The sequence below is a fragment of the Manis pentadactyla genome, chromosome 4 (genome assembly GCF_030020395.1).
Source record: "Manis pentadactyla isolate mManPen7 chromosome 4, mManPen7.hap1, whole genome shotgun sequence".
NCBI lineage: Eukaryota > Metazoa > Chordata > Mammalia > Pholidota > Manidae > Manis > Manis pentadactyla.
The window spans coordinates 154,286,608-154,299,655 of NC_080022.1; the positions used below are offsets into that span (position 1 = coordinate 154,286,608).

General features: G+C 52.8%; 1 protein-coding gene and 1 long non-coding RNA gene across 2 annotated transcripts; both read right to left on the reverse strand.

The window, feature by feature from the left end:
- Nucleotides 1–1,151: 1,151 nt before the first annotated feature.
- On the reverse strand, nt 1,152–5,135 carry LOC130683535 (uncharacterized). The gene is made up of 3 exons (XR_008997303.1): nt 4,770–5,135; nt 3,949–4,173; nt 1,152–2,217 (listed from the first exon to the last, which is right to left on the reverse strand). It is a non-coding gene; the product is annotated as an uncharacterized LOC130683535 (long non-coding RNA).
- Nucleotides 5,136–5,172: 37 nt separating this feature from the next.
- Nucleotides 5,173–12,748, reverse strand: LOC118925334 (collagen alpha-1(II) chain-like). Its single transcript, XM_057501263.1, has 4 exons — nt 12,614–12,748; nt 8,242–8,316; nt 6,958–7,073; nt 5,173–5,837 (listed from the first exon to the last, which is right to left on the reverse strand). Exons 3-4 carry the CDS (start codon nt 6,995–6,997, stop codon nt 5,305–5,307), a joined length of 573 nt encoding a protein of 190 aa, XP_057357246.1. The 5' UTR covers nt 6,998–7,073; nt 8,242–8,316; nt 12,614–12,748; the 3' UTR covers nt 5,173–5,304.
- Nucleotides 12,749–13,048: the final 300 nt, after the last annotated feature.

The following is a 13,048-nucleotide window of genomic DNA, read 5'->3' on the forward strand; positions in this document are numbered from 1 at the left end:
GCTTTTCTTATGTCCTCCAGCACCAGGCCTCCGGTACCCGCTCACTGTTCTTGCTGCCCTGTTTCCCAGGTATCCAGGGCCCCGCGCACGCACTGTGTCTGAGCTCTGGCCCGGATGGCGGGGGCTGGGTGTTCGGCAGTCCTGGGCTCCGTCTCCCTCCCGCTCTGCCTATTCTTCTCCCGCTGGGAGCTGCGGGGATGGGCGCTCGGCTCCTGCCGGGTCGGGGCTTGTATCTTACCCCCTTCGCGAGGCGCTGGGTTCTCGCAGGTGTGGATGTGGTTTGGATGTTGTCCTGTGTCCTCTGGTCTTTATTCTAGGAAGAGTTGTCTTTGTTATATTTTCATAGATATATGTGGTTTTGGGAGGAGATTTCCGCTACTCTACTCACGCCGCCATCTTGGCTCTGCCCTCCTCTTAAGTTTTTAATTAATTTCACCTCCAGAGAATTGAGTATTATTTTTGTTGACAGCTTGTTCTCTCAAATGGCATTGCATTTAGTAACATGCTTTTTTGTTGTTGCGACCTTTTCCAGATCTTACTCTAATATATCTAATTTAACTAAATTACTAAATCAACTACTAAAATTGACTCTAATTTACCAGGTGAGTAAATGTCCCAAAGCCCCACGTTTGGATATTATGGGCAACTAAGAAGGAACAGCAATGTGAGGGAGGCAGAACCCGAGTTCAGGGATGTGGGAGTGTTCGGGCCTCCAGACCCCCTAACCTTGTTTTCGGCACAACAGGGCCGCTTGCAAATGATTTCTTTTGAAAACCAGCCCTTCAAAACGGAGTGTGCAAGAGCGGTAAAAAGACTACCGAGGGTGTCAGCGACGGCGGTAATAAAGCAGCAGAGCCTGGGAGGCCTCCGCGCGGGGCGAGGAGCGAGATTTTAAAGGCGGACTTGCCCAGCCTTCGAGCCAAGGGCAGCGGGGATGGTGGGGACTCACGGGGCGCCCGCGGCCGGCTGCAGGTTGGGCCCCGCGTTCCTCGCGCGGGCGTTGGCCGCGTTCCCTGCGCCCCTCTCTCTCCCGGCCCCAAATCGAAGCCAACCAGCGCTTGGCAGCTCCGGCAGGGAAAACCAATCTATCTGTCCTGCTTTGTGCTCAAGACCTAGAAGCAGAGCGCCGCGCACTCGGGGGCGGCAGGTGCTGGGCCTCCCGGGGGGCCCCGTGCGAGGTTGGAGGACCTTTCCTGTGGTTGTCCTGTGGGTTGCTAGGAGGTCGGGATTCCTTGACATGAAGGAGGCTGTCCTCCGACAGTTCAGGTCCTAGAAGAACACTATCCCTGGCTCTCCCACTGCCTCGCCGCGTGGCATGGAGCAAGTCGTTGATTCCCTCTGGTCTGTTACTCCACCATAAAAATGAACAAATGGGACAAAACAGTCTTTACAGTCCCAGTGTTATCCTGGCCCTGCAAGCGCACAACCAGCGAGGTGTCTCAGGCTAATGTCAGTGGTCTTAGCACAGTCACGGCCATCGGAAGCTTTCCAAGCAGTAACACGCACTACAGCCAGGCTCTCCCCAGTTCAGGACACCATCTCTGGGGAAACTGAGGCATAGGAAAAGGAAAAATGGAACTTGTTCATTGGCAAATATTGCGTTCCTTGTGTGTCTGGCACTGAGCTGGCCCTGGTGTCCAGGGAGAAAGAGGTGTGGTCCCCGTACCCCAAGTCAGCCAGCTAGGGGCCACGCCTCCCAAAGTGGGCGGCGAGCTCCCCAGGGTGGAAGCCGTGTTCTCATCAGGCTGCTGTCATCAGGAAGGAGGATGGAGACCCCAGATCTCTGTAGGTTCCTTCCTCTGCAGTGTCCACACTGGCTGCTCCACAGAGACCAATAGGCCTCCCCCGACTCCTCACCCACCTAACCCTAGACCCCCATGGGCCTGGGCTATCCCTGGACGCCCAGCTCAGCTGCTGGCAATCTTCCACCCACAGATCTGTAAAGGAGCTGATGCAGACCAGAGCCTCCAGTGGCACCTCCGCACAGGAACTGCTTCCTGGCTGCCCAGCCCTGAGAGGAGCTTGGAAGTTTGCAGGGAGCCCTTCTCAGCACTCTGCAGCAGCCAGAATGTATCCAGAACCTCTGCGCCTGTCTCCCCAGGCCTGCTACCCTGATGGGATTCTTTCGCAGAGGTTTGTCTTGAGATGATCAGACAGGCCATGCTCTGTTGAGTTTCAAAGCTCCACCAAGTAAAACGCCTGTAAGGCCAGGAGAGCCTGTGAGAGACACCGAAGTCAGATTGCCTGGGTTCAAATCCTGGCCTTTCCTCCCATAACTGTGTGATCTGAGCTAGTGATTTAACTTCTAAACAGCCCCATCTGTGTACTGGACATCATCAGAGCACATACCTCATAGATTATTGAAAGGATTAAACAATGCATATAACTTGCTTGCATGGTGCCTAGCAGAGTCATATACCAAGTGGGCAGTAACTGGGAGCTATTAATATTCTGTTATAATTATATTCAGTAGGAGAATGGACCTTTCCAGGCCAGTCTCCAGCTTTTGAGAAGGTGGTTCTCCTCCCAGTGAGTGACAGGAGCAGCCTGGGGACCTGAGGCTTATCCAAAGATGACACATGAAATATGCAAATAGACCACCAGGTGTGACTGATCTTAAGAGACTGTGGGTTACACACAGACAGGGTCCCTCCGCTGCTGGTGGAGTGGTCAGTGGGATGTACTAGTTATAAGACCTCTGTGATCTGGCCTGTGGCTGCCTCTAAACCTCCCCAAACTCTGCCTTGAGCCAGAACCAATTTGGGGCCTCCAGTATCCCACAAGGGCCCAGCCTGTGCCATGAGGTGGCTCCCCTAGGAAAAGGCACCTTTTCCAAGCAACAGAAAGGCCACTTCACTTATCAAACCATTCACAGGCTCTATGTTTGATGGGACATGAGCCCCCCTACATAGACCACACACCAAAAAAACACCACCAAAAACCCATACCCCTTGGCAGTCACTCCCATTTCTCCCCAACAATGCCAGGCCCAGGCAACTGCTAATCTACTTTGTGTTTCTCTAGATTTGCCAATTCTGGACACTTTATGTAAATTGAATCATATAATAGGTGGTCTTTTATGACTGCTTTTTAGCTAAATGTTTTCAAGTTTCACCCATGTTGTAGCCTGTATTACAATTTTCTAACTTTTTATGACTGAGTAATATTCCACTATATGGACATACCACATTTTACTTACTCATTCTTCAGTTGATGGCCATTTGGATTGTTTCCACTCTGTGGCTATTATGAATAAATCTGCTATGAACATTCATGTACATGTTTTCATGTGAACATGTTTTTACTTCTCTCGGGTATATAACTAGAAGTAGAATTGCTGGATCATGTGTTGACATCATGATTAACCTGAGGAACTGCCAGCAGTATCTATGCTTCACCATATCACACTGATGGTGTACCTACACCTGGGCCTGGTGCTCTGCGGTGCGGGTTCTGCTAGTGTGAGTCCTTCATGCACCAGGCAGGGGCTGGACCAATCCAAGCTAAGCACCACCTGGCAGGGATAACCAATAGATTGATCCTGCTGTTCACCCAGACCTTGGAAATAGAGGTAGTTACACTTGATCAACACCTGGCCCAGGACTGGGAGACTAGGGCTAAGTTTGGGAAGTGTGTTTTTTGGCTATCTCCTGGGTCTCTATAAGATTGTACTTTCTGGATGTGGAAGGTGAGTTTCCTTGATACATTCCTGTCTTAAAAAAATCTGACATTGTTAGTTTGCAAGTTCAGAAGCTTACTGGATATAACTGAAACCAGCCCCCGTATGACAGCAGGGAGAGACCAAATCAAGAGGTAGGCCACTCTGGACTGGTAGGTGGTAGGCTTAGTGAGCAAGGAATTTACATCAGAGGGTCCTCTTCTGTGGCCATAAGATGAGATCTCTGTACCTGCTGATGAGAATCTTAAAAGTTTATAGAGAAGCCTTACCTGGGTTCAGTCATGTATACTGTCCAATGGTCTCAACAACAGGTGACTCTCCAAGGCTGTGTCCTTGGGCAGCTTCTAGTGCAGGGAAGGCAAGCAGCCAAACACACATTCCAAGGACAGTGAAGGAGGTGAAGAGCCTCCAGCTGCCCAGGTCCAGCTCGAGGGTCAGTCGGTAATCAGGTCCTCTCAATGGCCTCCAACAGACATTGGCCTTCCCCTACCTTGCTGTATGATTTGGGAGAAAATAAAGCCCCATCTCTGGGTCTGTGGTCCTACCTGTAAAATAAACTCAGAATGCCCTGAGAGCCTGAGGATCTGCCCACCATGTCATTTTCATAACACTGCTGATACATCCTGCGACCAGATAAGCCTGGATTGGCATCAGAGTCTGGGTCCTGGGGACACTCGTTTCATGCAGGGCCTCCGTGGGTGGCCCTGAGCCACTGGCCTGTGGGAACCCCCTTTCCTCAGTGCAGGCCACCCACAGTGAGTAAGGCAAGACAAGGCTCATTTACTGGCAAGTATTTGTGGAGCTCCTAGCATGTACCCCTGGGTACTATTGCTGTGGGAGAAGCCACCTGGTTTCCCACCCGAGGAAGCTCAGTGCTCGGGGGTGGCAGACATTGACCAGGGCTGAAATGAGAGACCCACACAGAATGATGTCTGCCATAAGAGAAGGGAGCCTGCACCAGGGCCCGGAGCAGGGGAGATGCCAATGGTTGGAGGTCTTTTTATGTCTGAAGGGATGTACAAGCTTGATAAGGAAAGGTGTTCCAAGTTTATGGAATAAAAAATTCCAGAAGATGGAAATAGCCAGGAACCTGGACCTGCTGCCAGGGACTGCTTGTGGCATGGACATGGTCAGAGATGAGCTGGACAGGTGGGTGTGATGGGCCTTGAATTTGAGCTCTGGAGATCAGGCACCGTGTATAGATGGAGTCACGTTTAGTGGGAGCCCAGGGCCTCATCTTGGCCCAGGGAGAAGGGACAGGGACCTGTCCAGGGCGCCCACACCACCTGCCCTTGCCTTCCAAGGGCCATAAATTGCTGCCCACCTCAAGTACCATTCTCTCTGCTCTGGCCCCCTCAGCTCCTTGGTCACATTGGGACGGGGCGCCTCACAGCGACCCCTGGCGGCACCCGGGAGAGGAAGGCTGCAGAGAGGCCCTGGCTGGATGGGAGGAGGCTCCACTCCCAAAAGGCATGTAATCTGAACCCTGTAGAGGGCCATTTATGTGGTTCCTGGAAACAGTCGCTAAAGCTCCGCGCTGCCATGAGGTCAGCGCAGGCGGACTGCTCTGCCTGCCTCCCCTGAAACAGCCCTTCGACACCTAAGAGGCGCCCTTATCTTTCCGTTTACTCTGGGGCAGGAGGTAGAGGCTGCACACCTGGGCCTGCGGATGTCCGAGGATACCAGCGGGAGCTGGAGCCAGCGTCTCCCCTGGAACTGCTAGCAAACCGAAAGGCAGGAGGCTCGCGGGCGACCGGGCCTCCGCCTTCCTTCTCGGCTCCGCGGTCCGGAGCGCCAGCCTCCCCGCTAACTCGGCTCCGGCCCCGCCTCTCGCTCTTCTCGCTTTCCCTCCCCCTCCTCTCCAGCCGTCCCCTGAGCCCAGGCTCCGAGCTCCACACAGCCTCCAGGGCTGGAGGGCTCCGCGCCCGGCCCTCCTGGCCCGCCCCTGCGCCTCGCTTCCAAGCATGAAGGTGGCGGTGGGGGAGCGGGGCTGTCACCGACCCTCCCGGGCTTCCGCAGTCACCTCCAGGGTGCTGTCCACAGCGTGGTGCTGAAACTCCCAACGACCTCCGCTCCCTCCAGCAGCCGCATCCCGCACTGCAGCCTCCACTCAGGATCCGACCCCATCTCCAGGATGTGTTAACACTGGACCCAAAATCTGCATGGATCGTTGTCTGCCTCAACAGTTCAGACCGTCGCTGGTTTGAACTGGAAGCACACAGGAGGTCCGACCTTGCCTAGGGAGGCAGTGAGAACGTCCACGACTTGACAGATCCAGGAACCATGGGAGAGGTGGAAAAATTAGAATCCCATGCTCTGTCCTGGTGCTGCTAGGAATTTGCACATTATGGACATAGTCCCTGCCTGCTCCAGACCTGTCCTGTGAATTATGTGGGGAGATTGGGAAAGTGTCCCTGTTTCCAGGGACTCAACCCCCTTATAGCATCCAAGCTGCACAGGCTGTGAAACCTGTGAGGCAGGAGAGTAAAATCCCTAGAATTCCAACCATGCACCTTTCACGCATGAATATGCCCTCTTTCAACTCTGGATGCCCCCAGCTCATGTAGATGTCCCCAGCCTGTGCCTCCCAAGGTCTTGGCAAGAAGATTCCAGCTGTTCCCAATGCAGAGTACTGAAACTTCAGGTCCAGACTTTTGCCCCTTAGGGTATAGATGAAGAGGTTGCCCAATGAACTGAGCGTGATCATAATGGTGGTGATGATGAGAAGCACCAAGAAGCCATATTACAGCTCCTCAGAGCAGCAACTAGTTCAGAAAAGAGTGCCAGCAGGCACCATGACCAGCGAGAGGCCACCCTGTATGCCCCGTTCTGCTTTGGCTGTGCTCCTGCACGGTCTTGCAGGGCCACTGCCGGGGACTTCTCATATCTTTTTATGAGAAGCAGTGTGAGACACAGAGAGAGGCCAGATAGTAGAGGCAGAAGTCTGCAGAGAAGGGCCAGAGGGTGCTGTCAATCCGAGCCACAGTGTGGCAAGCACCCAGCTGCTGGCACCCAGCACTGCCAGACAACACACCCAGGTAGTGACAGCACTCTGGTGGGCAGCACACAAGGCATAGGACCTCAGAGGCCCATGTGCCACACAGCAGGCTGTTCGGCAGTGCTGCCAGGAGCTGGCAGTGCTCTGGAGGCCCAGGGGCAGACCCACAAGTCTAACTCTGCCAGGCTGAGGGAGCCCCTTCCAGGGCAGAGGTGGCAGCAGCATGGCACCAGTGCTTTAAGTTTCTAGCAAGGGAACTTTTCCTATGAAAAAGCAAAACCTGAGCCAGTCGAGGGCTCCACAAAGGACTGCTGGTCCATGGGGTATTCTCTTTGGCTCCATTGTCCAGCTGCTTCCTGGCCAGCCCCAGGAGACTGCACGTCAGGGCTCCCCCTGCTACAAAATGACAATGCAGAGCCCTTTATTCAAAATTGTTAAGAATTTCAAGATGGTGAGAGCAGAACATTAAAATAGAGCCCCTCTGTGACTACAGGTCCCTCTACCCATCCCACATACGTCTCACTAAACTCTAGCCACACTTCAGGGTTAACTGTGGGGTTACTTGCTATGACAGAGCCACTGTCCTCCACCGTCCTCAGTTGCCATAAGGGAGAGGGCAAGGCAGATTGATCTAACCATCCCACATATACCCACGTGTAAGCCTTTAATAGGCAGAAGGTGAGTTACCTTTACAGCCTTGCTCAATCTCAGCTTCCAGCTGCCGCGCTGACACCTCCCTCCCTGCCTGGGGAATGGGGAAGCCAGGGCCACACCTGAAGGAAGTGGCTAGGGCTGGGTCTTTAGAAGACTCATTGACACATTTTCACTATCTTATCTAAGCAGCACCTAGGAGAGATATGATATCTAAGGGAGAGTAGTTTAGAGGTTAATAGGTTGCACCTGGTGGCAAGTGTCTGGGAGTCTCCTGAAGGTTCTGGGTATCAGGCATGGGGGGATCTAAAGAGTTGTTTTTCAACTTTCTAAATGCTATTTTACTCATTAAATGGTGCCATCCTCACAGCTGCAGAAGAAACATTAGGGCAGTATGGAATGATGTACAGTTGGACAGCAGAGGAAGAACTGAGCTGCAAAGGTCCCTGGGCTGCCAGAAGAGCAGGGACAGTAGAAGTGCTGCTGTGCACACCCCAGGAGGCACCCACATCCTTACACCCTCTCTACCCTGCAAATCTACACAGAAATACCCACACAGACTCACACACAGCTTTCCTATATTACAGACACATCAGAGATCAAAGCGTTAGAACCTCAGGCTCGGTTCTCCAGCTAGCCTCTGAGGGTCTCTTGGAGGGGGTCTCTCACAAAGCTCTTGCCTTAATCCTTACCCACCTCCAAACTACTCTCATGAACCAACAGTAGTTCTGCTCAATGAGGAGCTGGGACCCCTGGGTTCCTTCCCCAGCCTGTGGCCCTGCCCCTCCAGTGGGAAGGTATTCCCTGCAGTGTTATTTTCAATGGGAAGTAAGCTGATGACACACCTGGGTACACTATGGAATCACAAAATGACAGTTGCAAAGGCTGTGAGGTGACATGGACTCACGTTTACCTTGAAAAGAGAAGACTGAAAAGCAGGACACTAAGTTGTTCACTATGTCAACAGTGTTCTGCATGTAGATAAAGACTGAAAAGCAAGACAGAAAAATTAACAAATGGGTTAAGGTAAAATAGGTGACTATTTTCCTAAAAATCTGTCAAATTGTAAAATGGTTGCCTCTGGGAGATACCATTATTGGTACTTTGGCCCCTGCTTCTTTCCACTCTATTGTATTCTACATGTATTCTATAATGAGTAGATACTGTCTGGATAATCAGATGAAAAGAAGTTAAAACACACACACACACCTGAGTAAGCCTGTTCTCTTCATGTTCCCACAGTATTAACTGAGAAGGGAATGGTCCCTTTTCCCCCAAGCCTGCCTTTTTCTCCCCACCAGGTTCCACCCTCATCAACCTCTTTAGGGGTCCTTCCACCACAAAACCAGAATGTAAAGGAACATACTTGGAAAGTCCACAGAAACTTGGCCCCCAGCTCCTGCTGGTGTGAGCCTGGGCCCCTGTGGCTGAGACGCTGAGAGGGAGGGGGCAGCCAGGGGCGGGTGTTCCTGAACTCTCTGCAGGGCGGGAACAGATCATATGTCATCTCCATTGCTGGATTGTTCCACACTTCTTATGCTGTTATTATTTCAAAATGTTCAGGGTACAGAAGTTTCCACCCACCCATTCTAAGGAGGCCCCTACCCTGCCCCCATGACAGCCCCCATCTCTCTCTTTGTTGCCCTCTTTCTGCTCCCCCAGGATTCTCTCTACAGACCAGAAAAATAAGGTAAGTTTGAAGATGAGGGAAATTGCTTCGACAGATGCTGGCAGAAAAGGAGCTTTCTTGTCTTTGCTAGAATATGGCAGTGATCCAGGCTGGGGAGTGGTGGCACCCAGGCTATTGATTAAACTTTGTTCTGCACACGGTTTAATCTCAACATCCAGAGACATGAAAGCTGGAGTCTCCGTGAACTTTTTCCTGAATTATCTGCTAATCAAAGGCACTCTGAGGATGGAGAAAGCAAGGGGAGATGAGGCTGGCAGTCCCAACGGGAGGGAGGTGTGTGCATGTCTTAGGGGGATGAGAATGCATGGAAAGAGCATGGGGATGGGCAGGAGGCTAGGGCTCAAATCCCAGCTCCGCTCTTTTCATGCTGGGCAACCCTGGTGGTCATTTCTTCTTCTTCTGTAACTCAAAGAAGTAGTTGAGGATCCCTGGCTCTTTCTAGGGTCGAGACCCTCTCTGAGGATACTTCCTGGCCTATATATCAGGATCTTGATATTCACCCCTCATCAAAGAAAAGATCAGTCCAACCTTCTAATCCCAACAAACAAGACTTAACACCTCTCCAGTCCCATCTCAGAGTCTCATCTCTCACTGGATGCTTGTTTGTGAGTGAGAGCAATAATACCATCTTGTCAAATTCAGCTGACTGTTGAATCACCTTTACACTCCCTTTCTTTGACACCCAAGTACTCCTGAGATAACATCCAGAGAGAAACAATTAACATTGTTCCCTGGGGCAAGGTTCCTCACCCCATTCAGCAATAACACTCCAAGGTCAGCCTCTGCCCCATTGCACATGAAGTGGTTGCTCTTTCCTGCGCGTAGACCCTTCCCCATTGCCTCTATAAACCAGCCCTTCTAAACACAAAGCAGGGGAAGATCTATGCATCCTGCAGCTGCCCAGGGCAAGCTTCTGTAGGTAAGAGCCCCTCAGTAAACCTCTATGGAGTTCAAGCTGCACGCGTCAGCCTCTTCTCTGGTCTTACAGCCCCTTCAACCTGTGGGGGTTTGTTCGCTGATACCTCCCCCTAGTGGAAGAATACTCCTATCTATGGCTTTTCTTACTGTTTCCTCTGCCTGGATTTCCCTTTCCTTTTTGGGTTAATTAACATCTACTTGTCTTCTACTACTCAGTTCGGGTCTCATCTCCTCCTGGGGGCCTTCCCCAATTTCCCGCTCACTGGCTGGGTTAGATGCCCCTCCTCTGGGCTCTGTAATACCAGGGGCATATGCCATTGTTGCCCTGAACAGCTAGTAATGATAGCTCGGGTTTACTGAGCACTTACTGCTTGCCTGGACCTCTACCAGGCCCTCTACCCACATCATCTAGTTGAGTCCTAACCATTCCCATGTGAGAGAAGTGCTGTCTTTGTCCCCATTTTCCTGATCAGGACACTGAGGCTGAGAGAGGTGAAGGGTGAGCCCTGGGGGTGGGATGTGAGCCCAGGGCAGTGCTGCTCCAAAGCCCTTTCTCAGCTTCTGTTGTATATGCTGTCTGCCCACCTCACCCTTGCACACAGCAGGCAGTTTTCTGTGTAGGGGTATGTACCTGGCCTTCCTCTGACCTAGGGACACCAGAAGTTCAGAGTCCTGTTCCTTTGTGTCTCCACCCCATGCCAATCAGAGCCCCAGGAGGGCCTGAATTCAAATCTTACATTGCTGGGACCATGCAGCTGGAGCTTCCCGCCTTGCCACTCAGCCTTGCTCATCCCTCCCCAGGTCTTGGGAGTCCAGGAAAAGCTCGGATGTGCCAGGGCCAGGGCCCCTCCCAGAGCCAAGCTCAGGGTCCCTCCCCCACCTGCCCTTGACACATGCACACCTGCCTTGGGTAGGTTTTAATCCAGGTAAAGGGACCTCCACTTAGAGGTCACGGTGACCTGTGCTAATTGGCCAGCCCTGGCACAGTCCTCTTCAGGTTGAATTCTCACAGCAACGTATGAGGAAGATAGGTGTATGATTTTCATTTTACAGATGAGGGAAACCGAGGCCTGGCTGACATCACAAAGCAAGTGGGTGGAGCCAGAAGTGACGCCAGGGTTGTCTGACCTCAAAGCCCTTGAGCTTTCCCACTACCTCCGTCCTGTTCCAGAAAGTGCCATGCGTGTGAGAAGCCCCAGAGGAGGAGACCTGTGATTCATCTCCACATCCGCAACGGGCCAGGCACTACACCCAGGCACCATGAGGCCGGTTGTGAAAGTCTGGGCTGGGCAAGTGCTGGCTCACAGCAGCTTCCCAATAATTGTTTATTGTCAGAGGTCAGCAGGGCAGAGATTAGCATCCCCACTTTATAGATGAGGAAGTTGCAATCAAAAAGGAGTAGAAAAGTTGCCCAAGTTCATGCCCTGCGTTAGAGGATGCGCCGGGACTGCAATGCAGGACACTCAGGGACACTGTGCAGAATAAGAGGAAGGAGGATGAGGCAGGGCTCAGGCGGCTGGGCCTGGGCAGGCAGCTTTATGGGCCCTGTAAGTCACTGAGATATGTCAGAGCCCATCCCTGCTCTAATGATCCCTTCCCATAGGAGGGCCTCATCCCCTCCAGGGAGGCCGGGACTGCTGGCAAGTCAGTGACTAGTTTATAGCAGGGCAGGACAGGGGTCTGGCTGGGTGATAGGAGTGGGAATGTTAAGACCAGGAGTGGGGAGACCATGTGCACTGTGTGACCCTGGAATCAGAAATGAGGAATAAAGCAGGAGCCACCCCTGCCTTCCCAAACAGCACATGTGCAGCATCTCTGGTGCCAGTGACTAAGTTGCATTTATGAGGATGCCCATCTTAACCTCCTCTCACCCCCAGCTCCCTTGACCAACACTCCAAACAGGACCCAATTCTCCTCCCCCATCTTTCTGGCCCCAAAACATACCAGGGGCCAGCTAACAGAGAGGCCAGCTCCTCCTCCCACACTCCTCTCCCACTTTGAGGTGGGTCCAAAGGTCACTGATCAGTAGTCCCTTAACTCCACCAAAGGTTTCCAAGTCTCTCTCCTGCCTATCAGGGGGCTGCCCTGGGGTCACAGGGACCTCCCCTGAAGCAGACTTCGTTCCCAGGAATAGGCTTCCTCCCCACTCCATTCTCCTGTCATGAAAGATAAATTCTTCTAGTTCTGTGAACACAAATCCACTCCCCAGAAAAGGCCCTGGGGGTGTGGAATCCCTCCCAGACTGCCCCAGACTGGTGATCAAATTCAAAACCCGTGTAGACAATAGGTCCCTAAGCCCGATGTGGATGCCCCCTCCCCTTCAGCCCCTGTAGGATCAAAGCTGCTCCTTGAAGCTGTGTGATCCTGGGCCAGAAGGGGTGGGGAACCTGGGGTGGGGTGTGGGGAGAGTCAGCCAGGACTCTAACCAAGGAGGAAGCCCCTCTGCCTGGATAGTTCTGGGGGAGGCAGTCCCTCTGCAGAGGTCTGTAGCCTAGGTTCAAAGGCTGGTGGGGGCTGAGAGGCTGGCAGCGGATGGGGAAGCACTTGACTAGACCAGAACACCGGGGCTTCCTGTTGATGGAGAGGGCCTGATTCCCTGTCCCTCTTCCCCACCCAAGTTTGAGCTTCCCAAACTCCCGCAGAAGCCCCCACCCCATGGGAGACGCACAGTACTTACAGCCATGGAGTCTGAAAGCATAGCAGCAGGGGGCCAGAGCCCAGAGGAGAAGCTCCCCTCCTGAGACAAGGGCTTCTTCTCTTGGGGGCATGCAGACGCATTTCCCCAAGCGCTAGGGCTTGCTCCAGGAGAACTTTCCCTGGACTCCTCTGAAGAGCCTGGCAGATGAGAGAACTACAGTCAGTTCAGACCCTAGTCACAGCAGGACTCAGCAAGTCCCCTCTGACCCTGAAACCCTGAAAGTTTTCTCTCTCAGTGAGCCACTTTGCACTCCATTTCTCCATTCTGCGGGCTCAGCACCCCTGCTCTGGCCACCACATGAATATTCACACAGCAGCTGAGAGGCATCTTCACTCCAGTTGGAAGAAGGCTCTTTGATCTGCTTATTAAATTTGGGGCAGCCTGGGAGGAGACAGAAACAGATGACACCCAGAG

Coding starts and splice junctions, on each gene's coding strand:
- LOC118925334 (XM_057501263.1), bottom strand. CDS start 6,997: ATGGACCAGCAGTCCTTTGTGGAGCCCTCGACTGGCTCAG. Junction 5,838..6,957: donor GGAGCCCTCGACTGGCTCAG/GTTTTGCTTTTT, acceptor CGATCCATGCAG/ATTTTGGGTCCAGTGTTAAC.